This window comes from Lissotriton vulgaris, chromosome 4_1, assembly GCF_964263255.1.
Source record: "Lissotriton vulgaris chromosome 4_1, aLisVul1.2, whole genome shotgun sequence".
Taxonomy (NCBI): Eukaryota; Metazoa; Chordata; class Amphibia; order Caudata; family Salamandridae; genus Lissotriton; species Lissotriton vulgaris.
Window position 1 is genome coordinate 1807703243 of NC_141691.1, and position 26947 is coordinate 1807730189.

The window sequence follows — 26947 nt, forward strand, 5'->3', positions numbered from 1 at the left end:
GCCATTTCCCTGTTAGATATGAGGGTGCTTTACCTCAGGTGATTACTAGATGTCCCTCTATAGTCAGGCTCTACACAGCTTGCCAGGACACACTGTAAGAGCAGGAGCACTCTGCAGTTTTAAGCGCAATCCTCCAGTTGTTGAAAATTATATTCATTAATTTGTGGCTTCGCGGGTGGTGCCATCCTACCACGAAACTCAAGTTTCCAAATTACAATATTAAAGGGGAGCACGCGGTCTAATGAGAACTGCGTGCACACGATGACGTGCTCTTTTCCCAAATTGCTGTAACCCAGCTTTAAACAGAAGGCAGTATGCGATAATTCTTGGAACCCCGCAGGAATCCTCCAAACATTTAACACAATATCTCCTCCTTCACTATAACACAGAGTACAGTGAACAAAGGAAAAAAGGTTACCAATAATGAGAAAGTTTAGCGCTACACTAAAGTTACAGATAAAACATACATTACACCAATGTTATGTTCTCAAATATAAATAATAAACAAAGCTAAAAACAAAATTATCACATGATTTACTCTTAAAGAATATAATCATGCAAGAATTAAACCGTGGCTGCTGAGTAGCAAGGGATTGTGGGAATGTAAATTTTCCACAGCGTATTGTGCTTCCTGCGGATGCCATTTCCTTGTAGATATATGAGGGTGCAGTACCTCAGGTGATTACTAGATGTTCCTGTATAGTCAGGCTCTACACAGCTTGCCAGGACACACTGTAAGAGTAGGAGCACTCCAAAGTTTTAAGCGCAATCCTCCAGTTGTTGAAAATTATATTCATTCATTTGTGGCTTCACGGATGGTGCGACCCTACCACGAACCTCAAATTTCCAAACTACAATATTAAAGGGGAGCGCGCGGTCAAATGAGAACTGCGCGCTCACGATGACGTGCTCTTTTACCGAATTGCTGTAACCCAGCTTTAAACAGAAGGCAGCACGCAATAAATATTAGTACCCCGCAGAAGTCCCCCAAACATTCAACACAGTATCTCCACCTTCACTATCACACAGAGTACAGTAAACAAGGGAATAAGGTTGCCCACATTGAAAAAGTAGCGATACAATAAAGTTACAGATAATACGTACATTACACCAATGTTATGGGGGTATAAATGCACCTTAAACGTTCTCAAATGTAAATAATAAACTAAGCTAAAAACAAAATTATTACATGATATACTCTTAAAGAATGTAATCATGCAAGAAATAAACCGTGGCTGCTGTGTAGCAAAGGACTGTGGGAATGCAAATTTTCCACAGAGTATTGTGCTTCCTGCAGATGCCATTTCCCGTTAGATATATGAGGGTGTAGTACCTCAAGTGATTATTAGATGTCCCTGTATAGTCAGGCTCTACACAGCTGCCAAGGTTTCAAATTGCTTATATGTGACATTTACATTATTTCAGTGTCATGTAAGGCAATATTTCTTTACATGTTTTTAACTTTTAAGGTGAGCGTGGTGCCCGCTTCACGGATGCCACGCTTTGTTTCAGCACGCTTTTAAAAAATGTATTTACTTTGAAGGAGAACGTGTTGCCTGCTTCAGGGAAGCCTTGCTAGTGATTTAGCATGCTTTTTTTACCTTTAAAGATGAGCGGCGCTCCCCCTTCACGGCTGCCACACTGTGTGAATCAGACCCTGTCTAATTGTTTAGCACCTCTACTCTGGGGGGGAAGTGTTGCACCTTGCCTTCTTGTATACGCTGGCCCTGGCCGCACGGAGAGGGAGGCACTACAATATAAATTACAAGGACACCAAGGACTCATTCCCGGTCTTGAAAAGGTCATCCTGCGCTCCCCAATCCCAGACCTTTTATCATTCTATATGACGCAGTGTCCACTCAATGGGGGCAAAACAGAGGTTTTAATCTTTGGAGACAAGCTGGATATATGGTCAGAGGCCTGGTGGCCTGTTTCTCTAGGATCTTGCCCCGTCCCCCTGCCTCAGTGCCAAGAATCTAGGCATTATTGTAGACTCCTCTTTGTCATTAAAGTCACAAATAAATAGAACTGTTTCAACATGATTTGGGATGATATAGACTCTTAGGAAGATCTTCAGGTTCGAGGCATGTGGGCTGCTGAATTCATATCTGTGCATAGATCGCCGCCTAGTGTTGGGTCCGGATGATTGCACATTGTTGTCCTGGAAGAGTCTTCGAAGTAGCACGAGATAGGTGGCTCCTCCCCTGGACTACAGTGCACATGGGCATCCTCTCCATCCTCAGATTGTTACTTTCCGCCATTGGGTTCGGATGTAATTTCTTGACTCAAGTTCGGAATCGATATAAAACTCTTTGCACAAGGCCAAAAGGCCTTTGGGGCGTCAGTATTGTCTCGTTCGGTGCCTATACTTCATCCAGTTCTTCGAACAGGACGTCAAAGGCCGTTTGCCTTTTCGACACCACAGGCCCCAACTACGACAACGATGGAACGGAGCCCGTTCAAGAGATGCCCCGTCTGCAACTCAAAATACCCTCACATTGATGTGCACCCAGTGTGCAATAAATGTTTATCCCCGGACCACAACGAGGCCAGCTGTATGGCCTGTTCAAAGTTCCGGTCTAAGAAGACTCTTCGACTTCGACGCGCAGTGCGACAGTCGGCGCAGAAAGCGGCGCCCGACCCGGAGAACATCTTCGAGGCCGATGACGATGAAGGCGTCGATGAAGAGGATCCTGACCAGCAGTCGGACCCTGCGTCGGAGCAAGACTCTAACTTCGATGTGGACGAAGAAGAAGACTAGGTCCATGAAGAAGACGTCGTAGAGGAAGGAGACAACGCAGAGGCCATCGGAGCAGTCGGTGACGACTCGAGCAGTGAGCAAGGCCCACCCGCAGTCGCGGGGCCTAATATTGACACTGTGCTCTCTAAGGCTCAGGTCGAGGCATCGCCGTAAGGCCTTAGCCGAGATCTTACTCCACATTCTATGGCCCCGCGTCAAGGCCCGGCTAAGAATACTTCAAAGGAGCCATCGGTCGATCCCTCAAAATCGAAACCAACAGAGGTGAAAGCAAAACTGTTGAAGACAGTCCTCGGATCGACGCCCTCGGACTCCTCGGCTCCAGTCAAGTCTAAGTGTCGTAGACCCTCCGAGGTCAAAAGGGCCCATCGGCCCGAAGAGCGGGGCGCCGAAGCCCGTCTCGACGGTCAAGCACGTCACTCTGACGCCGTCGACGTCCAAACATGGCGACACTGCCAAAGGAGTCCAGATTAAAAAGACTGTCGAACCGACGCTTGCAGCCTCGAAGCCAATGTTAAGCAAGGCCCTCGAGTCAAAGACCAAACCCGACCCGAAAGAGCATATCGCGTCGAAGCCCAAGGCCGTAACTGCTGCGCGCCATGAGCTCGAGTCGGCGCAAGGCCGCAAGCATGCTGGTGATCTACCGAAGCAAATCTGATCGAAGACGACGTCAATCTCTAAGAAGGTCGGTTTGTCTACGGTGCTTCCTCCACCAATTAAATACGGACTGCCCCCGACCGCTCGACCCAAAGCGTTCAAGACACAAAAGAGCGCCAAAACCTCCAAGAAGGTATCGGGACCTTCCAAGTCTCATTCCATTCCGGAGGAGGTAATGTTCCAGGCACCCTCGTATGACAATCAGTCGAAGCTCTTCATCGACTCTGATTCTGGCAGACTCACCATTCACAAACGGAAAATCGCTCCAGAACATCCTTTAGAGTCATACAAAATCCCTCTCAAAAGGAAGAAGGATTCAGCCACCTCACCTGTTCTCTTTGAACATGTTGAGTCATATACACAGCACGATGCCGATTCTCCCACATGCAGCGATGAGGATGTGGGAGATGACTACAGTCATATGGGATTTATTTATCATGCTGACACAGATCAAGGGGAACCTCAACACTGGACTGACCCTGTTGACCCTGATGATCCACACACTACGCCTGATACTCAGTCTTATAATGTCAAGACCTCGCCTACTGAAGACACGGCGGCGTTTAACGCTTTAATTGAAAGGGCGGCCGTTAACCATGACGTTGCAATGCACGCTGAGCCAGTGGAGGAGGACTTTCTATTCGATACTTTCTCCACCTCAGAAAGATCGGTCAAAACATTGCCTATGCTAAAGGGTGTCCTCAAACATGCTACTGACATTTTCAAGGAGACCACAAGGGCAAGGGTTGTAAATCCAAGGATTGAAAGAAAATATAGGCCTGCGCCTATGGACCCTACGTACATCAAGGGCCAGCTCCCATTGGACTCCCTAGTAGTGGCTAATGCTCGCAAGAGAGCAAACTCTCAAACAAGTTGTGATGCTCCTCCTCCGGACAAAGAATCCAAAATCTTGGAAGCTTCTGGCAAACGGGTAGCAGCTCAAGCGGCTAATATTTGGAGGATCTCAAATACACAGGCCCTATTAGCCAGATATGATAGGGCTCACTACGACACGTTAGAACAGCTGATGCAACACCTGCCTGATGCTTATAAAGAGGGAGCAGAAATGCTAATACAGGAAGGAAAGTTAATTTCAAATGCATCCATTAAGTGTGCACTAGATGCAGCAGACACAGCAGCTAGAGCCATCAACACTAGTGTAATGCTGAGACGTCATGCCTGGCTCCGCATCTCTGGTTTCAAACCAGAGATCCAAACAACTTTGCTCAATCCGCCAGTTAACCCTGACTTTCTTTTTGGTCCTGATGTAGACACGACCCTTGAAAAAATTAAAAAAGACACTGAGACAGCAAAATCCATGGGGGCCCTGCAGTCACAGCAGTTCAGGGGCAGTTCGTTTCGTCGCTCCGGTAACAGGGGAGCTTCTAGAGGTCAGGCATTGCAGCAAGCCCAATACAACAAAGGGAGCACGCAGACCACCTACAACAAGAATAACGGGTGGATATCGTGGGAACAGCACCAAAGGCAGAGGACATGGAAATAACAATGCCAGATCCTCCGCCACCAATAAACAGTGACGCCTTGTCACTGCCCCCCGACCATATGATACTGGTCGGGGGAAGACTCCAGCAGTTCCTGCCAGTCTGGGAAGGCATTACCACAGACAGGTGGGTGAGACAACTTATCCAATACGGCTATTGTCTGGAACTAACCTCCACTCCTCCCAACATACCCCCAAGGCACCGCCCTATGTCCGCAGAGCACATGCACTTATTGCAGCAAGAAGGAATCTGCATGCTGCAAAAAGGAGCCATAGAACTCGTGCCTTTAGAACAGCAAGGTACAGGGGTGTACTCACTGTATTTCTTGATCCCAAAAAAGGACGGATCCCTGCGGCCCATTCTAGACCTCAGACCCCTGAACCAGTACATCTTGTCAGAACATTTTCATATGTTAACTTTACAGCAAGTTCTACCATTGCTCAGGCGGGAGAACTTTCTGGCACCACTAGACCTGAAGGATGCCTATTTTCACATTCCCATTCACCCAGGTCACAGGAAGTATCTCAGGTTCACCGTCAACAACCAGCATTACCAGTTCAAGGTCCTGCCTTTCGGGGTCACTACAGCCCCCAGGGTGTTCACCAAGTGCTTAGCGACAGTGGCTGCGCACCTTCGGAGACAACACATCCATGTCTATCCTTACCTGGACGACTGGCTTGTTCAAGCAAAGTCAGCCCAGCAATGTGCCAGCCACATGTCCGCACGATTCGCCTCCTACGCAGTCTAGGATTTTCACTAAATTACCCAAAATCACACCTTCAGCCCGCACATGTACAACAGTACCTAGGGGCAACATTAAACACTATGACCGCAACAGCGCAGCCAAACCCAGCCAGAGTCAACAGCATGCAATTGCTAATTCAGAAATTCAGACCCCAACACTTGCTCCGGGCGCAGGTGTTCATGCAACTGATGGTATGATGGCCTCCTGCATCTTCATAGTCCCACACGCAAGGCTGCACATGGTTCCCCTCCAGGAGTGCTTAGCACGACTGTGGAACCAGGATCGTGGACATCTAAAAGACCTAGTGTTGGTGGCCGGTCGTGCTTACAACTCTCTGCATTGGTGGAACACACAAAACCTTTGCAGGGGACGACCGTTCCAAGAGCCTGTACCACAAGTAGTGCTGACGACGGACGCGTCTCTCCAGGGCTGGGTAGCGCATGTCCTCCATTATACAGTGCAGGGACTATGGACGACACAGCAGCAGAAGATGCACATCAACCTGCTGGAGCTGATGGCAATCTTCATGGCGATGAAGGCGTTCAAATTACACTTGTGCAACAAAGTCGTGCTGATCCGGACGGACAACATGACTGTCATGTATTACATACAGAAGCAGGGAGGCACACACTCTCCACAATTGTCTCATCTAGCCCAGAGCATGTGGAAGTGGGCCATTCAGAGAAACATGTTCCTCATGGCGGAACATCTCCCAGGCTAAGACAACCAGATGGCGGACCTGCTCAGCAGGCACAGCCATCAGATGCACGAGTGGGAGATACATCCCTCGGTGCTCCAACCATATTTCCAGCAGTGGGGTCATCCAGAAATCGACCTATTCGCCACACAGGAAAACGCAAAATGCCAAACCTTCGCCGCCAAGTTCCCACACCCGCAGTCTCAGGGCAATGCGATATGGATGAACTTGTCAGGCAGATTTGCGTACGCTTTTCCCCCAGCACCACTCATACCACTAGTGGCACTAGTGGCACGCAAACTGCGACAACACTCCATGATGCTCATCCTGGTTGCTCCAACATGGGCACGGCACGGCAGGCCTGATACACCACGTTCCTAGAACTTTCAGTGGTGCCTCACGAAAGGCTGCGCCTCACGCCCAGTCTCCTCACTCAGAGCCATGGAGACATTCAGCACCCAGATCCACAACAGTTGAGCCTTGCGATATGGCTCCTGAGGTCATAGAGTTTGGCTACCTCAACCTACCCCCTGACTGTATGAACATCATCAAGGAGGCAAGGCGACCTACAACTAGGGCATGCTATGCAGCCAAATGGAAACGGTTTGTCATTTACTGTTCCAATAATTACATTAATCCGCTAGATGCGTCCACGCAGAACATCATATGTTATTTGTTGCATCTATACAGATGCAATCTGGCATATAGTTCCATCAGGATACACCTGGCCGCCATTGCAGCATATCTTCAAAACAGGCAGCATCTTTCCCTTTTCAGGGTGCCTGCCATTAAAGCCTTTATGGAAGGACTCAAAAGAGTGATCCCTCCCAGGCACCCTCCTTCACCTGTCTGGAATCTAAATGTAGTTCTCACCAGACTAGTGGGACCACCCTTTGAACCTCTTCACTCTTGTGAAATACAGTTTCTTACATGGAAAGTGGCTTTTCTGGTAGCCATCACATCGCTAAGAAGAGTTAGTGAGCTTCAAGCCCTAACTATTCAAGAGCCTTTCATTCATGCTAATAGGGTAGTGCTACGTGCCAACCCTAAATTCATGCCTAAAGTGGTGTCGCAGTTCCACATCAATCAAACCATAGAACTGCCAGTTTTCTTCCCCAATCCAGATTCTGTGGCAGAGCGAGCACTGCACACCTTAGATGTTAAAAGAGCTCTTCTGTATTACATCGACAGGACAAAAGATTTTAGAAACACTAAACAACTGTTTGTTGCCTTCTCTCCACAACCCAAAGGCAACCCCATTTCCAAATCAGGTATAGCCAGATGGATTGTTAAGTGCATACAAATCTGTTATCAAAAAGCTGATAGGCGCCAACTTGTGGAATCTGCTTCCCCTCTCAATCTCCACTTTGGAAATACATTCTTCTTTCAGGAAATCCTTGAAGACCTAGCTTTTCTCTTGCTGACATCTCCCTTAATCCTTTAGCTCTAGTAGCTTGTGAACTTTGATACACTGATTTCTGTCTGCAGCGCATTGATGCCACTGGGCTAAGTCCGCGCTCTAAAAGTCTTATATTCATTCATTCATTCATTCATTCCACTGGTGATGGGAGCAGAAAGTGGCGTTGATGGTGGTTGCAGGAAGAAAGCCCCAGGCCTGCCTCAGTCGTGCAAAGTGCATATAGTGAAACTAGATGTGGTTGGAAGGAACACATGTGGGCCCAGTGGCATACTACAGACACGAGCAGCAGTAGCAAATGCTGAAATGATAGTCAATTATTGCGTGGATTTAGTTTTTGTCACAGAAACTTGGGCGAAGGACACTTCTGACCCTGATCTTTTATATGCACTCCCCACTGACTATCAAATTTTTAGAGCAGATAGGACTAACTCAAGAGGAGGGGGATTAGCAATTATACATAACTTTAACGACATCCTCACTAGGCTCTACAGAAGACTGTGAATTGCTATCTTTTCAAACGCAACTCAGTCCGAATGACTCCTGGAATGGCCTTTTGATTTTCTACCCACCAAGAGCTCAGACACCGCTGGTGGATAAACTCACTTCTTTCCTAGAAAATAGTATTAATTACGCACATTATACTATACTAGGGGATTTTAACCATCATTTAGAAAACATCTCAGACGCCAGGAATGTTGAACTCTTGGACACTATGTCAAGTCTAGGGATGTAGCAATTGGTTAAGGATAGCACTCATATTGCTGGACACACATTGGAAGGTATTTTTACATCTAACCCCAATATTAAAATTAGGGAGATCCTTCCGGTGGTATGGTCTGACCATAAAGCGATCATGTTTACCATTAAGGCCATACCGCAGCCCAAGGCAGAGTCCACTCCTACTGCAACTCACACCTATCGCTCTTGGGCTAATACAGATGCTGAGCGCCTACAGTCCTTGCTGTTAACAAATAAGCCTAAACCACAGGTCAATACTGATCCAGCGTTTCAGAATCTAACATCCTGGATCACCGATGCAACTAACATCACAGTACCTTTAAAGACCACTGTCACGTGGAGAAGTGTGGCTCAGGGGTTAGAGGCGGCAGACCCAGAAGCTGAGATCGGTCCTGGACCAGGGTTCAATTCCCCGTCTCGGCGGGTCTTGGGCTCAATAATTCCACTGACTCGATAATTCTCGCTCTGGTGCCTACTCGACTCACGGGTTCACACTCGGCGACTCTGGGCAATAGCTTGCTTAATCTCCACAACAGCCCCTCGCGGCGGGATGCCTGGCTTTCACCTTGTGGATACCCTGCCGGGGTTATCTCACAGGGGAATACCAGGACGGGTTCCCTAAGCAAGCGCTTAGATACCGACCTCGGTTGGTGATTTGCGCTATATAAATACATTTACATTTACATTTACTGTCTCAAGAAGGAATAAACCTTCGGAGCCATGGTTCTCTGAGAGACTTGGGAAACAAAAACAGCTCTGCAGGAGATTAGAAAAACAATGGAGACAAAACTATAATAAGGATCGGAAAATGCTTTACTCACAGGCCCTAATTACCTATAAAAAACTTATTATGGAAGAAAAAACTAGTTACTTTTCCGCAAAAATCATGGCTGCTAAAAATTCGAGTAAAGAACTTTTTGTTATAGTCAGGAATCTAGCAAAATTACCATCCAAAACTAAATTCGAAGATAACCCTGATTTTTGCAGCACCCTGGGCCAGGCTTTTGTGGACAAGGTGGATCTGGTATATAAGACTTTTGACAATCTCCCCAACAATCTCCCATTCAATAATAATGTTCTTCCCACAAATTTTCCTGGTTTTTCCTTTATCCCTCCAACGCGAGAACAGATTATTGAAATCATTTTGGTTACAAAATCAGGGGCACCATCTGATCCATGTCCGCCTAAAATCTTTCATCTTTTCCCTGATATTCTCGGTGAACAACTTTGTGAATTATTCTCGGAGATTTTACGTCGGGAGCAGTTCCCCACAGGATGGAAATTAGCTTCCGTACTGCCTCTGTTGAAAAATTCTCACCTGGACCCTGCCGAACCCAATAATTACCGCCCTATTTCTAGAATTACATTTTTTCCAAAATTCTAGAAAAAATACTGAATATTCAGTTGGCGGCCCATATATCTGCCCACAATTTACTGGACCACTCACAATTCGGCTTTAGGGAAGGCCATGGTACTGAAACTGCCTTGATTACTTCAAGTGAGGAGCTCAGGAAGACACTGGATAAAGGAGGGAAGGCCGCCTTGATAATATTAGATCTATCTGCGGCCTTTGATACCGTCAATCACAACATCTTAATTTCCAGATTGTCTGAAATGGGCATCCAAGACTCTGCTACGACTCTCCTTACATCTTACCTTACTGATGGATCTTTTGGAGTCGAACTCAACGAATTCAGCTCCCAATCTTTCAAGTTGCAATGTGGGGTACCGCAGGGTTCCTCCTTGAGCCCTACATTGTTCAATGTCTATGTAACACCACAAGCAACTTTGATAAGACAGCATGGGTTTTCGGCAGTCTCATACGCAGACTACAATCAGATAGTCGTTTCAATCGCTAACAACGTGGAGGAAACTGCTGTTCGTTTTAACAACTGCATGCGCCACGTTAACTCCTGGATGCAAGCTAACTGTCTTAACCTTAATGGCAGTAAGACTGAGGTTTTACTGCTGGGAGCTAAACCCATTATCTGGTCTTCGATGTGGTGGCCCTCAGAACTGGGCGAATGTCCAACACCTGCCCCAAAGGCCTTGTTTGATTGCAGATTATCATTCGACAAGCAAGTTGACTACCTTTCTTCTAGTGTCTGGCTGATTCTGAAAATGATCAAAAAGATCTGTGCCTTTATCCCGTTTGAGGCTATAAAAACGGTAGTGACCGCTCTTGCCATATCCAGATTGGATTACGGCAATGAATTGTATTTGGGGATCCAAACACAATTCCTGAAGAAAATACAACGACTGCAGAATGCGGCAGCCAGGCTGATTTTGAACATACCTAAATATGAGTCAGTCTCCAAACCGCTGAATGCACTGCACTGGCTACCAGTTAAAAAGAGAATAGTATTCAAAGCCTTGTGTATTACCTATAATGCACTCCAGGGGAAAGGCCCATCATACTTGACGGCGCGCTTAAAATACTACTCCCCGTCCAGGAACCTCCGTTCTACTCAACAAAAATTACTGCAAATTCAGAGGTTCAAACAGGTACGCTGGGGAGGCAGGAGTTTCCTGCTCAGAGCTGCCAAATCCTGGAACCTTTTACCATTTGCGATCAAAAACTGCATGGATCTAAAAGCATTTAGGAAAGCAGTAAACACATGGCTTTTTCAAACTGACCTTTAACATGCTTTACGTGCTATCTGCTCACTAGTTTGGTTCATAGCGCCAAGACGCCTTCGGGCAATCGTTGCGCTTTATAAATTTAAATTTAAAATTTAAATTTAAAAAATCATAGACATGGAATGGATTATAAGATTTCATAACAGTGCACCATAACTGAGTTGCACCCCTTTTTCTTGTTTTTTCAAAAATCTGCTAAAATTAATATGTATGGGTTCGCTTTGCAAAATGTTCCTTTATGTGTTGTAATAAGAAAAATAGGTAGGTGGCAAAACCTTATGAACCAATCCTTGTAAGGAAATGGGCAGATATGTTGTCATTGAAACCAGACTGGTTTCAAATTGGATATAAAAGCTGCGGCTCCGATCCCTGTCCTCTTATCACGATAAAGTAGTATCCTCGTAATGTAGAACTTGAGAGCTAACTTTCTGTGTGCAGGCATTCAAACCAAAGTAAAGCAGCTGCAGAGTTATGCTACTGGAATAGAAATTGTGGAATTCCTAGCATTTCCAATGGAAACGTTTTCAGTAAATGTGCAAAATATGTATTATCGTACATTTTTTTAAAATATATATTTAACCACTTAGCTGCTAACCCCGTTTATGACGCAGCTTTCTCTCTCATGAACAGAGCTCTTGGACAAATAGGACTGTTGGATTGGCGAGCTCTAAAATATCTCACGGGCACACAAACAATCTTTTTATTTAAAAATTCAAACTGGGGGCAAATCTTGCTGAGTCTGGTTCTCAAATCTGATCGTGTCATTTCTAATAATAAATGCAATTAAGAGCTTCACCAGCGTTTTAAATAATAAATTAGACTAATTTCCAAAGCTGGGTTTTCAATCTGGTGGATATCGGCATTGTGGTGTCTGGGGGCAAGGACAAACCTAGGCCGCAGAGTAGGGCCTAACTCACTCGTGTGCACAAAAGACCACAGACACGTACTCTCTAATTACTAGGGCCGAAGACCTCGAGCGGTCACGAGCACGTTTATTAAATACTCAGGGGCTACCCCGCCCCTGAGATGAGCGAGCGTGCGTGCGTGCGTGCGTGTCTGCACGGGCCGGATGGCCACGTTATTACATCCCTCCAAACTCACAGCTGAATAGTCCAATTCTATTCCATGTCTTTCCAACCACTCAGCCTGCAGGCGTAGTCTCTTAGCCTCTGGCTGGGAGGCGGATTAGGCCGGAGATGGTACCGCCGGCTTCGCTGGTTCTCCGTCCCCCCGTCTACTTCGGGCTGTCTCACTTGGTCAGGGATCTCTTCTTGTTGGATGGCTGGCGGGTTGTTATCCGCTTCCGCCTCCAGCCTAGCTGGCAGAGCTTCTCCTTGGCCCTGGCTTGTTGGTCTCTCGTGGACCTCCTGAGCACCGTCGTCCAGTTCCTGGCTCTCCGAGGTGATATCCTCGTTCGCACGCCCTTGAGGGACGCATTTGAACCATGACACATTTTGTGTCACTGCCCTTGAGCCTCTCGATGCAGATACCATGGTGCCTTAGATGCCGACAACTGTCCACACCTTCTGTTCATAGGCAGTGTCATATTTCCAGTTTGGGTGTCTGTTTTTGAGGACAACTTTATCGCCAACCACCAATGACCTTGGTCGAGCTCGCCTTTTCTTGCTGGCCTCATCGTTGGTGTATCTTCTCCTCTCCTGGGCGGCGTTTTGATCGAGTTCTGGGGGGCACCAAGAGGGTGCAGCGGGCACGCAGTCCCTGGGTGACTTCTTGAACAGTAGATGTGCCGGGGCGCATCTGGTGGTGGACTGAGGCGTTTGCCGGTAGGCACTCAAGAACTGGGAGAGGCATTCTTCCGCATCTTTGCCTTTGTCCACTCCGATGCGTAGTGCCCTATTCAATGTCCGCATGAACCTTTCCACCTCTCCGTTGGCTTGAGGCCAAATCGGGGTGATTTTCCTGTGCCGAATCCCTCTGGCAGACAGGTATGTCTGGAATTCCTTCCCCTGAAAGGGTGGCCCATTATCTGACTTTATTTCTTCTGGTAGGCCCATCATGGCAAACACTCTGTCCAATGCTTTCCTCACATGTGCGAAAGCGGTGGATGGCACCACCTCCACTACTGGGAATCGCGAGTAAGAGTCGATCGCAACTAGCGTGTGTCGTCCGTCGGGGAAAGAACTGAAGTCTACACTGATTTTTGACCACGGCTCCGTGCATGGTTCCTCCGTTATCACATGATGTGGTGCGGGATCTTCCCCCGTGATGGTGCAGGAGTGACAGTTCCTTATTTCCTCTTCCTCGGGGAACCACACCTTGCTGCGCATCCGGGCCTTGGTCTTGGACATCCCCTGGTGTCCCTGGTGAGCGAGTCGCACCACTTCTCTCTGTAGACTGTGCGGAATGACGATGGCCGAACCTCTTAGGACGACGCCTTGGGGACCCACGCTCAGCTCGCTCTGGGCTCTCCAAAGTTGTTGTCTCGACTGCTGCTCGGCTGACGTGAGGGCGCTGACCCCGTCCAGGAAGTGCTTCCAGGTGCGGTTTGTTAGCGTGGCCTTCACTCGGCGGAGGCATTCGTCCTCGTCCGTGGCTTGCCCGATAGATTCTAGCGTGAGGGCCACTAGGCACGCCTCCTGTGTTAGCATTTTGACGAACTCCTCAACCTCGTCTATGTCCCTCTCGGTCTTGGCCTTGGGCGTCAGAGCCCGGGTGTCGCAACAGGAAGTCCGCCGGGTTATCTGCTCCTGGGCGGTAGATGACTTTGAACCTGTAGGTCTGCAGTTGCACTGCCCACCGCTCGATACGGGGGGGAGCGAGCCGGGCCAACCCTGCGAACAAAGGTACCAGCGGCTTGTGGTCGGTGACCACTTTGAATTCGTGGCCGTATAAATATAAGTGGAAATGCTGACACGCCCACTTTATCGCCAGGGCCTCGCGCTCGATCTGCGCGTATCTCATTTCCGTGGGCGTCAGTGCTCGGCTGGCATATGCCGTGGGTACCCACTCATTTGCTTCGGTCTCCTGCATCAGCACTGCTCCGAGCCCGACCGGGCTTGCGTCCACGACGACCTCCGTGCGGCGGTGCGGCCTGAAGTAGGCCATGATTTTGTCATCTATCAGGGCATCCTTTATGGCTAGAAATGCTTCATCCTCCTTTGCCGTCCATGTCAACGGTTGACCTGTCTTGGTTAGCATTCGCAGGGGTTCCGAGAGGGACGCCAGCCCAGGAATGAACCGGCCACAGTAAGTGGCCATCCCCAAAAAGATTCGAATTTCGGTGGCCGACGTCGGCTTGGGTGCCGCCCTGATCGCTTCCGCCTTCTTGGGGTCCACCTGGAGCCCATCTTTGGAGAATATATATCCGAAGAATTCTACGGATTCCTTGTAGAAAGAGCACTTGGCTTTATGCAGGGTGAGGCCATGGTCGGCCAGGCGTTGAAGGGTGGCGCGGAGATGTCCGTGATGCTCCTCTAAGGTCTTCGAGAAGACCAGATATCGTTGCTCCGGTTTATAACACCGGACAGTCCAGACAATGTCTCACGAAGGGCGTTCTGGAATACTTCGGCCGCTGATGACACGCCGAAGCTCAGGCGCTTGTATCTTCTAAGGCCGACGTGGGTAGAGAAGGTGGTGATATTTCGGCTGTCCGGGTGGAGCTCGAGCTGGTGGTACCCGGCGTTCAGGTCGAGCTTCGAGAACCACCGGGCCCCGTTCCGGTCTGCCACGATGTCGTCCATGGTGGGTGTTAGGTGCCTTTCCCTCTTCACTGCCTTGTTGGGCAAACGCATGTCCACGCAGAGGCATATGGCGCCGGGTTGTTTATGCTTCGGGGCAACCACCAAGGGCGATACCCAAGGTGTCGGGCCGGGCACCTTCTCTATGACCCCCAACTTCTCCAGCTTCTGCAGCTCCTCCTCCACCTGCGGCCACTGGTGGAATGGCACCCGTCTGTGCCTTAGCGCCGTCGGCCGAATTGTGTTGTCCACGTGAAGTCAGAACGTCTTGCCTTTCAGGCGGCCCAGCCCCTGGAACAGTGTTGGGAAGTCTTTGAGCATTGCGTCCGCGTGTAGCTCATGCACCTGTTGTGCAAAGAACACCAGCTGGAGGTCCTCCGCGGTGTGGCAGCTGAGTAGGGTGCCTCGGCGTCCTCCTGTTACATGGAACCTTGTGGTTACTTCTTGGCCGTTGCAGGCAGCCGCAACTTCTATCACCCCTCGCAGCGGGAGGGGGTCGTCGCTGTCATATGTATATATTTTTGCCTTGGATGGCATTAGTGGCGGCCTTGGCGATAGCTTCTCGTTTTGGGCGCTGTCCATCACGTTCACGGATGCTCCTGTGTCGATCAGTGCTTGGACAGGGGATCCGGCAATTGTTACTTCGCACATCGGTGGAGGCCGCCTTCTTGATCCTTCTCTCCCCACAAAAGATACGAAGAAGACGTCATCGTCCTCCACATCCGGGTGGAACGCAGTTCGCACTGAATCCCCACACGGGCCGGGATCATCTAACGACAGCTGCCGCACAGCCTGAGTGGCGCCTCTCACGCCCGATCCTTGGCGCCGACTGCCACTGCTGCGACACACTTTCGCAAAATGGTTCGATTTTCCGCAGTTCGAACACGTCTTCCCTTTCGCGATGCACCGGCCCCCTGGCGGGTGGTCCATGCCGCAGTTACCACACGCAGAGCGTTGCTGTGTTGAGGTGGCACTTTTCTGAGGGGGCGGGCGACGTCTGATGACATCCACATGTTCCTCCTTCATGTTGGGGATCTTCACCATCAATCCTGGTCGGCTCAGGGCAGCCTGCATCTCGTCGGCCCTGGCGTTCGATAGTTTGTGCGACCTCGCCAGGACTAGTATCTCGTCAAGGGATATCCTTGGTTGCCTGAGGATGAGCCGTCTGAGTTGTACCGATCTGCAACCTTGAATGAGCTGCGCTCTAATTTCCAGTCGTTGGTCTGGTAGTTCGCAGGCCAACGCCAGTTTTCTCAGCCTAGCATAGAATGCATCGATGGACTCGGACTCGCCCTGACGCGCCTGCCGTAGCTTGAACCACTCGTAGTCGGGGTTGACTCTTGGGTCAAAGTGCCGATTCAGAGCACGGACAGCGGCGTCATAGTCGTTCTCATCACCCCAGTCGGGCAGCGCCTCTAACAGTTCATAGAGTTCGTCACCTCCGTAGCACATCAGGAGCGAGCGTTTTACCTTCCCGTCAGTTTCTCTGACCCCTGTGAAGTAGTGGTCAAGTCTTCCGATCCACAGACGCCATCGCGCCGCGGCTGTGAAGGGGTCTGCCAGTTCACTAAAGGGGGGGAGTGGTGCTGCCACTCCATGGCCGGGAGGAGCCGGTGGGGTGCCCACGACTTGCGGTTGTGTCAGTTGGGTTTGGGCTGAGCAGCAGGACAGCTGCTCCTGATGGGGTTTCCTTTCTATCTTAATTAATTAACTAAATAAAGTAACTTGATCTATCTTACATGAAGTATCCATCTTCTCATTGATTACAACATATATTAAACCTAACATTTATACTTTTACGAGGGTCTTGCAGCACTGTAGAGCGATCCAGATTCTGGACGTATGAGCATCTCCGCATTGCTGCGGAGTCTTGTCATTGGATATGGTGGTATGGCGATAGTAGAGAGAGAGCACAAAACCAGAGAAAAAACAAGCTTTTACAAAATCACACTTAAGGAATCCTCAAAATGTGACTAGGTAGAAGACCTCATTTTGCATTCTTTAAAAAAAAAAATTTAAACCTGTAAAAGTGGGAAGTTATAGTTAACAGAGCTAACTGTAACTTGCGGCCTCGTTGCGCATTCATTTGAGATGTCGTCATTGATGTTGTTGAACATATGGATGATGGAATATGTGGGGTCATAGGCAATGTATGGCAGAGGTGCAAGTTATAGTTAGATAGTTTTGTTAAGTATAACTGCTGAATATCAGTGCTATTTTAAGTTTAAAACTGGGTAAAATTAGGGATAGTTTAACCTAACTCGAACATCCCTTTACTTTAATGTTTTGGAGATATCAAGCTCTATAGATCTATGTCCATATTCAAGTCCAAATCGTTTACATGACATCAGAGTTAGGTAAAAATATCACTCATTGTGGAACTATGTTAATTACTCGGTGCAGTCCTCCCCACCCCAACTCCAGCACCCCCCTCAACTAACCTCCCGATCATTTTTTACTCACTTTATTGTGGAAATACAGCCCATTTGTGGTCATTAACATGACTGTTACAGTGTTACATATTTGGACATTTATTAATCCATTCATTTAGTTTAAGATGCATTTTTTCCATTTCTGAAGAATAATGCATCATGTGATTTTGAGTGTCCGTTTTCTTGTCATCTGTTTTGGGTAAATTCTCTGTTTTCAATGATTTTATTTTCTATAACCAATTTTATTTCCGAGGATACATCCTTCCATAAATTCATAATTTTGCTGCACTGTGCTAGAATAGTCATGCCTTTTATCTATCTGGAAGATTTGTTGAGCGCAACAGCTATTCATTGTGTGCCTCGGCGCTGTATTAGGTACTGATACTTGTTGTCATGGAGTTTACAATGCAGAACTGAAAAGCCAGGTTTTGAGCATACCCTTAAAAACAGAAATATCCTCCGCATCCCGCACCTGCTGTGGAATGGCATTCCAGTCTTAAGCGACTAGGTAAGACCAGTAGCTGCCACCCCATCTATTCCTTCTAAACTTGGGGATCACCACCAGAAAAGAGTAGGAGCGGAGTGATCTGGGAGGAAAATAGGGAATGGTCCTTTTAGATGGTTATTGGGGACCGGAGTGGTAAAAGGCTTTGTGTCATGAGTCCTTTAAACCTCACTGCTCTTTAATAGGGAGCCAATGAAGTTCTTTAAGGGGAGGTTGGATGCGAGTCCTTCTGGGCAGCTTTGAAAGAAGTTGCGCCATAGCATTCTGCACAAGCTGCAGTCTTCTCAGAAGATAAGCCTCTTTGTAATTTCAAACAAATATATGTGTTGGGTAGTTTTCATTTCTAAATGTGTGTTGGAGTCTCATTTGCTGTGAGTGGTGTCTACGTATATTATGTGCTACGAGTACAGAACCCATGGCACTTGCCATTTCAAATCCTGAATGTGCTGCTCTCCCTATTGAGTTTATGATCTGCATTTTTTGGGCAATACCATTAACTAAATATTAAAATTTTTTGTAAATTAGGGCATGTTACAATTCTAGTTTGTTCAGTAGTATCTGCTTTATCGAAGGCTCATTGCCCACCTAATTTATATAATTCACAATCCGAAGGTATATTTCTTCTGTAAACAAATATTTATCATCATCCTGATATAACCACGTTATAAATGAAGCAGGACTGTTTCCATGGAGACATATCTTTCAAAGGAAGGAGGTGTATACAAAGTAAGAGACTATACAATACTTCTTAAAATAGCCTTTAGAAATTATATGATTGCAAAAACGAAGGTCCTGCTGTATCCAACATGATCAGTATACTTTTACTTTAAAAGTGAGGCAGAGCTTCCTTTAGGTCATCCTTGTAGTTTGAGCAGTGTTCCTTGTGATTGTCACTTCCAATATTTCCTATTGTATTTTTGAACTGTTGAAGTTGCTTCTTTTAATCTATTTGAGTACAAACTGGATCCATATTTTCTCTGTTCTTAATTTTAGCCAGCAGAAAATAGCTGAGCGAGAAAAGCGAACAGCGGAGCAACAAAGAAAGAAAATGGAAAAAGAAGCCCAAAGGTTAATTAAAAAAGATCAGAGCAAAATTGGTGTGAAACTATCATAACCATCATTGCACTGCTACAACTTTGTCAACCAGAGGAGGACATAATTTTACTTCAAAAAGAAAGAACATAATTTTTTATTGATTGAAAAGTGTTTTTAGAGCATTGAGACTCGGGTTGCATACACATCCAGAGTTCTCTCTGTAAGTATCTTGGACAATTGGTAGCTGGAATTATGAGACATTCTGAAATCCCATTGTAGGACAGCATTCCAGTTTTATCCCCTGCCCGCCATGTTACAAATCTGACGACTACAGAGACTTTTGTTATGGCTAAATAGCTCTGCAGAGTAGTATTTGGAACTCAAATACAATATGGGTGTAAATATTTACTTGGTGGAAATCTACTGTTCTGTCTATTATGCTTTCCAGAAATATGTGGAATACTTAAATAAAGACAAAAAAGTAACTTTGCTTCTATCTTGCCTGAAAAATTAAACCAAAAATGAAATGTGATTGGATGGCTTTAAAATGTAGTAGGTGGTTTATCACAAAAGGCTTCAATAGTTGTTTTGTTCTTTGTTCAATTCCCCCAAACTTCCAACCGCCACACCACACACACAAAGTCCACTACAACTGGCCTTTTCAGTATGATTTAATTTTTGAAACAAGTAGTTTCCTGCGAAGAAATATTGATGTCCAGTTTATCTCATAAGTTATGTACTGCGTTGGCAATGAAAGTGTCTTCTACAAAGTGCATTTTTTTTCAGTGTTTCCACAATTTCTCAATGTTTGTTTAAAGACAGTCACACTCCCACGCCCCCCCCCCCCCCGTTCAACAAAGGGTTCAGCATTTAATGCCTACATTTTATTGGAGTACATTTGCAACTGTCTCGGGATTTCACAGTAATCCCTCAGGCACTTGAGGAAATCAATGACATTCTTAAATTTCTTTGTGGATCATTTAAGCATGCAGAAGATTCCACATTCGGAAATAGGATACTTGCATTTGCTCAGTTAACACTTTCTAGGGGTTTCCACAGGCTCCTACCATTTACCGGACAGGAGTATATATGTGTTGGTTTCTAGAGAGAGAAACTACATCTAGAGGTATAGGACTATCCACAAGCATATAAGTGTGAGCCTGATCACAGACGATAACTGGTAGACCCATGCAAGACACTAAAAAACCTGCCTCTAAATCTGATTTTTGAAACTCACTATGCTAGCGTAATTTCCACTTTTGAAGACGAAATTGTGCAGATTGAGAAGTCATGATTTCTAATACATTTTCTGCTCGCCTAAGGTAAAACTTGGATATGCAAATGCTTTGGAAATCGGGCAATGTGAGCTGAAGCAAATTGTAGAGAATTTCTTATAAGCACTTAGTTCTAGTTCTACTTGTAAATGGTGGTAGTTTTTTTGCAATAGATTTGATTTTAATTATATTAAATATTGGGAAAATGTCTGAAAACTTTTTTCAGATCCCCACTATTGTGATCATTTTCCTACTAACTGTTAAGTATGTTTTTTTAGCTTTCACTGATGAGTTTGTTTGAGGCTTCACTTTTGATGTATTGTGTCATATGGAAAAGCACAACTTCAACTTGTCAAAAAAGTACCAGACGTGTGTTTTATTCAGTGTATTTGGTAGACCAATATATTCTCCGTCATCAAACCCCTCCGATGGAGTAAGACTGTTGGATGTTCGCTATATTTCCACCCACCTAATTTTGATGGGTGGCCATAAAGCTGATTTTCAATGCCAGTCACTGCCAGGAAAACCTGGCAGTACAAGTATTGAAAAGTGCTTAGTGCCAGTGCCCCCCTTGTCATTGGAAGAAGCTGCCATGGCAAAGGGGAAAGGGTATTGTTTTTCTTTATTTTCAAAAAGTAAATTACGCTTTGGGATTTTCTTTTTGAAAATAAAAAACTCATTGTAAGTTTGCCGTATGGCACCGTCTGGTTGACACAGTTGTCTTTCAAACTTACATTGCATTGACAGGAGCTGCTGTGACGGTGTGTGAAGTCTGACTGCTGCATTGTAAACCCTGCAGTGCAACCTTTTACAATATACATCTTTTCACAGGTAAAAATCTCCCTTTTAAATATTAGTAAGTCACCCCTATTTAGACCTTGTAGCCAAAAAGGCAGTGTGCATATTATTTATAAGTGGGACATGTAGAAAATTAATATTACTATGTCTCTATAGTGACACAGACCAAAAAGCAATGTTCACTGTGGCAGTACTCATGCTTTGGTAACCAGGAAATATTTCGTAGGGTGCTAACAAATATCCAAATACTCGGTACTTCAAAGGGAGAAAAGATTGGTTATCACTTCAACCTTATTGATCTCCTCAATTGTATTTGTTCACTGTGGCAGGCCTATCTGTCCTATGTATAAAACTATAGTACAAATTAAAATGATGATGCTGTATCTTGGTTCACGTAGAGTCACCCACACCCAGTACCTGGTGTCAGCTATAAATGTGCCACTGCAAGGTATCATCCTGAAAACACTTTCTTTACCTGCGGAAGAACAGAAGAGAACTGGACCTGCTGCCTGTGACCTGAGAGGAACCCTGAATGAATGAACTTGCTCCCACTTGTGCCCAGGATAAAGAAGTAGACTCTAAGAGTTAGTTGGCTGACCCCCTGTTTGGCCACGAGGACACAACAAGCTTCCAGAAACCTTTTTCTTAAAGTGCCCAGCTGACCAGTGGCAACTGGAGTTGAACCGAGTCTCTAAGAGCATTCTCCTGAGGTCCTGGAGGCCGTAGAAGTGTTAGACCTTGGTGTTAGTTGTTTGGAACTTAGAACAAATGTCAATGTTTTTCTTCAGAAAAGTGACAAAACCTCTTTCTGCGAAGGGACTTAGAAAGGTTTTCAAACTTTTTGACTTCCACTTTCTCCGGGACCAATCAACTTTTTGTATCCCACGAGGGCTCCATCTCAATCTTCCTTAAATTGTGTTGTGGTCCTGGTCTACCACTTCCCTGAACTGTATTCGTGCTTTTTGGGCTATATCTCATCAAAACTTAAAAAATTCATATCTCTAGTTCCGCTTAATGGAATTATGATGTTTTGGTTTTATTTTGTTTATTAAATTCTACTATTACTTTTCTAATTCAGTTTGCTTTTTTATTAATTGGTGTTTTGACTTTATTACTGTTTTGTTACTGCATATATTTCCCTATGTTAAGCCAGTCTTCTTCCTGACAGCTCTCAGGGGGTTGTTTGAGTTAATTTAGTGACTTTGAGGGTTCGCCTTGACAGAGTTGTGATTATTCCTTGACTCAGTCGTCCATCCCAAATAATAATTCAATTTCTTACAATATCCGTCTAATTTATAAGCATTTTAGCTGGGTCCCTTTTGAGTTTCTTTCAGTTTTTTAATACACCAAAATGTTGTTCTCTTTGTAAGCCTAGTACATCCTCTATACATAGAATATAGGCTTACAGTTTTGCATTGTTGAAAATTTTAAAGCTGGAAAATGTTCATTGTCCTTTAGTGCAGTGTAATTAATATTTTATAATGTTTCTGTATTATCCAGCATCTGTGATCATTGCCTGGAATGATATTTAAACAAAATTTCTTGAAGTATTTTGGATGTTTATATTTCATTAGAATTCTTGATGGTTTTGGCTGCATTCATATATCTCATGTAAATATTTACATTTGAAATTCTCACCCCTCTCGTACTAACTTTTGCATGCCTTGCAATCTAGCTGCCCAATAATATTTTCGAAAATCGGGGAGCACTAGTCCGTAAAGTAGATTAAACAGGACTAATGTTTTCCGAGCTGTTCATGGAGATATATTGTTTCAAATAAATCCATCTTGTACAAGAAGCTTTGAGCAGCATATAATGGGAGTTGCTGAAAAAGATATTGCGAGTAATAAGGGCATAGTTCACTCTGCCCACTAATGATCAAAATAACTTTTCATTACCAACTAATTGTTAAACTTCTGTCCACCTTATCATAGAATGAGAGGGTAAGACATCATGCATTTTTTAAGATTATTATCTCCAAATATTTCACTTTCCATGACCTATATTTAGCCTGCTCCTCTGTTTACATATCATTTTTAAGTCTCGACCTGAGCACGTGCTGTGGCTTTAAAGTCTATTGTTATTAAATAAGAATTTAAAAGGGCTTAGAACCAGCTTGTTATTTTCCATTGATTGGTGTCATTGTCACTCACTTCCTTGCTTCTCATTGGTAAGGGCCTCCCAGTTTCATTTTCTGTTCATGTGTTTGTCCATGCCATGGAGAATGGTCCAAGTACAGCCTCCTTCATAACCATTGCCCGGGTCTATCCACCGGCACTATGCTTCTGGAGGTACTCTTTTAAGTCTTGCCTAAGCAGCGCGCATGCCCTGCATAGGAGGGCCTTTAGCTGTCGCTCTGCTCATTTTCAAGCACACACTCGTGTTTGTGGCGGCATCCACCTTGCGGGAGCGAGCAGGGGCGCGCCACAGGCATGAGTGTAGTGCTTGAAAATGAGCAGACTGCTCTCCCAAGCGTGTACACCACTCACGGGCTCACCTCCTGCTCCCTACCTCAACTCCCTCTCTCCTCGCCCACACGTCCCGGCCACTCACTCACTCCCCCCTCTCCGTCTCGCGCACCACTCGCGGGCTCACCTCCTGCTCCCCCTCTCTTTAGCACCTCGTCACTCTAAGGCTCCTCTTGTGTTGCTATCCTTTGATCTCTGACCATAGTCTGCAATCTGATCCTTTCTGCCCCTTCATTGTTTGTCTTCTCACCTTCCAACTTCTCTTTAGTCAATTGAACTCTTCATCTGCGGCATGTTGCTGCAGTTCACTCAAGGGACCTTACTGTAGCCTGTGACCCCATTCGCACCTCGGCTACATCACAGACCAAGTGTTAAATCTGCCACAACACTTCAGAAGCCGATGTTTGTTCAATGCTGCCCATTTCACCCCTGGTTTTCACCGCTCTGTGCAGCTTGCACCTCGTTCCACCAGCTGCGGGAGTGAGTTCACAAAGTGTGTCTTGAAACTCGTGAAATATTTTGCGCCGGTTTAAGCTTTTGAAACCTAACCAGTGCAAACAATGTGTACGCCACAGGTATCACTTTTAATGTAGAATTATGTTTAATTAGCCCTGAAGAAGTATTGTTGAGCGAATTTATGTATGGCTGTGGCTTTCACAAATAACACAATTAGCTGTACATAGCTCTGTCTACCATCTTTTTGGTATCTAGGCACTGATATGTTGGTTTCTACCCAACTTAATGTTACTTATTTTTCGACCTCTGAAGGATGAAAGACTGAATTTGGAGCCCGTCATTATTATTTTGAGATCTGTATAGCGCTAGCTAGACCCGAAGGTATTGGAGCGCTTTACACGTTGTGATCACGTTTTTACTCTACAGTGCAATCATTAGTTCACTTATCTCTCATCAGCTTCCAAAGCTGAGAAAGATATCTCCTAGCTCTACAAACGTGCCTCAAAGGAGGATGCTAGTGTCTCCAGGCACTTCTGAATGAATCTGCTTGGTGTTCTGTAGCATTCTGAGATGGCCCCAGCTCACCCCATAAACAATACGAGATTTGCAAACTTTCCTTTCAAAAACCGCCCCATCTACTACTTTCGTCAAATTGCTCGGAATCCCACATCTCGTTTCGAAATAGTGCAGAACCAGCACCTGGGCGCAGCTATCCGAAGTGCAGCAGGTGCAGTGGCACCAGGAGCCGACTGCATCCCTTATACGGCTGATTTTTATTTATTTTGTATTTTTAACTTCCGCACCAAAGGATGGCTCTTTTTATCCCTGCTTGCAATAGGGCCGAAGGCACCCTTGTTAGGCCGCAGAATAACTGGTGACCCTAGCTTCACATGTTCTAGTTTCAAGGATGAGCATAGATCAATCTCTGTGAATGGCTTTTTACATCGTAGTTAAATGAAGGAGTGCTGGACTCCCCGCTGCCTTGTAGGTATGGTTTTTCCTGGGCTCTTTTCTGATTACAAACAGCTTGACCCTTGTGCACTGACAGCACATGCAGTATACAGAGGACACCCTTGGCCGAGGGCTAGGGCAGATCTCTAGGTCAGCTTTTGTCCCATCCGGGGTTCCAGCTCATGTCTCATGTGAGCATCGGGTTTATTACTCCAAAGCAGGACACTGAAATTATGGGGAGGACCAAATTTTGCGGTAGGGTTTCCTAAATTGTGCATCATAATGCACATCTTGTGAGATTAATACCTGAGTTATTACTTTGTCATTTTTACACGTTACCACTATCTGGACAGAGGTGTCACCACAAGCATTGGCATAGCCAATAGGTCTCGCCTTTGGGACCTTATAAGTGTTTAACCATGCAATAGTTGATGATGTTGCACTAAGGATATTGTGCTGGATAACTAAACACTTCTAAGGTCCCAAAGGCGAGACCTATTGGCTATGCCAATGCTTGTTTGTTTTTACTTTGCTTCTAGCACCCCATAAGAGTACATGTGTTTGTAGGTTGTTTCCATGCCATTGCTTCCCACCTTTCCCTCTTGATGTTGCTTACTCCCTCCTGCCCCCGCCCGCATAGGTTACTTCCCCGTCCCCCTCCCTCCTCCTGACATCAGTGGTCTTGCTTGCACACTCCCCGATTGCTGCTCTCGTATGTGTTGTTATGCAGCCCACGCATTTAAGTGCTGTATCATTGCCCCAGTTGCTTACATTCTTGTGCTGTGTGTTCCAGGCTGAACTATCCCCACCAGCCCAATACTGCTTTTCTCTGCCCTACTGCTTCTGTGTCAGCCTTATGCAATTTGTGAGCATAAAATAGTTGGAAGAAAGCAATGGCTGTGTTTGATCCTGTCTGTCACTCTACACAGGCCTGCTGTGGGTCCAGGTGTTTGAGCAGACCAACCCCACCACCAGGATTAGTAACTTTTGCTACTGGGACTTCTACAGTTGACTCCCACGCTGTTGGTAAAGCAATGAAGGCTTTACTTGCGTCCAGTGATACAAGCATGCTAGCTGACCTGTCTCTGCTCCACCCATCCTTGCAGGCCACCAGGAACCGATGTGCTCCTAGAGGGGTAGACAGCAAGGCCTCTCACGAGCCATCTGCTACATGGTTGAGACACTCTGCCATGGGGGTAAAGCCACAGCCAGGCCAGACACGTGATGAAGGCAAGGAGGCATGCATAAAGTCAGTGATATGTCTGCGTTGCACACTGCACATGGGCTGATGTCGCTTCCTCAACATTGTGACATAAGAAGCTGGACATCGTGTCGCTGTCTGTGATCCTGATAGGTAGTGGCTCCTACACGAGCCAGAGAGCATTGTTACCAGAAAACCGTATCTAACTCCTTCACAATTGTTGTACACGCATTTGAAACACATACTATTTATGCAATAAAGTGGACATTCACACAGGAACCATACTCATTTTTACAAGGTCTCTCTCCGCCCTCCGTCCCTTCTCAGACACTGCCCTGTCTTTCTTTCCTGGACCCTAGCTTGTACCATCCCTCGCCAAGCGCTCTCTTCTGGAGCCTCCCTCACCCCTCACACAGACTAGATCTGTTGTCCACTGTATATGGACCGCTCTCGCTATCCCTCCGTCCGCAGACCCCGGCCTGTCCTCTTTCTCCGCCTCCCCCATTCCTGGAGACGACTTCAAGCCCCAGTCTACGGATACACAGAGTGAGAGTTTCTGAAGCCCACCCTCAGGGCAACCCTGCCAGTCTCAGTTCTGCAGTTAGTAGGTCTGGGTAGCCCTCATTGATGGAGCAGGTGCAATGGCACCGGCCCCCACAAGTATGAGGGGCCCGCTGTGCCTTATTTATGTCTTTCCTTTACTGCTCAAAAATGGTCATGGGGATCAAGATGGCCCAGAGGGACGCCCGGAGTACCGACGGTTAGAGCGGTGTTCTACCTACCGAAGCCGCAGCCAGGTGAGGCGTAGTACCTTCCTCCTACCTACCAGTAGTACCTAGGAGGACGTATACTTGCCTAACGATGTCCAGGTGACATCTATATCACGTTAAGTAAAAAACGTTTTTACTTCATTCTGGTTTTAAGCAGTAGCGAGATACAGTCCTGATGAAAGCAGCGGACATCTTTATGGGT

The 26947-nt window shown here is 46.2% G+C and overlaps 1 protein-coding gene across 3 annotated transcripts in view; it reads left to right on the plus strand.

The window, feature by feature from the left end:
- EBAG9 (estrogen receptor binding site associated antigen 9) overlaps nucleotides 1–19312 on the plus strand; it is a 191304-nt gene extending 171992 nt beyond the window's left edge. For all 3 annotated transcript variants that reach the window (XM_086966127.1, XM_086966128.1, XM_086966126.1), the window contains one exon: nucleotides 18786–19312. In XM_086966127.1, the coding sequence (XP_086822253.1) occupies nucleotides 18786–18906 (121 nt within the window). In that variant the 3' untranslated portion in view covers nucleotides 18907–19312. The remainder of the gene's footprint in view (nucleotides 1–18785) is intronic.
- The last annotated feature ends 7635 nt before the right edge of the window (nucleotides 19313–26947 follow it).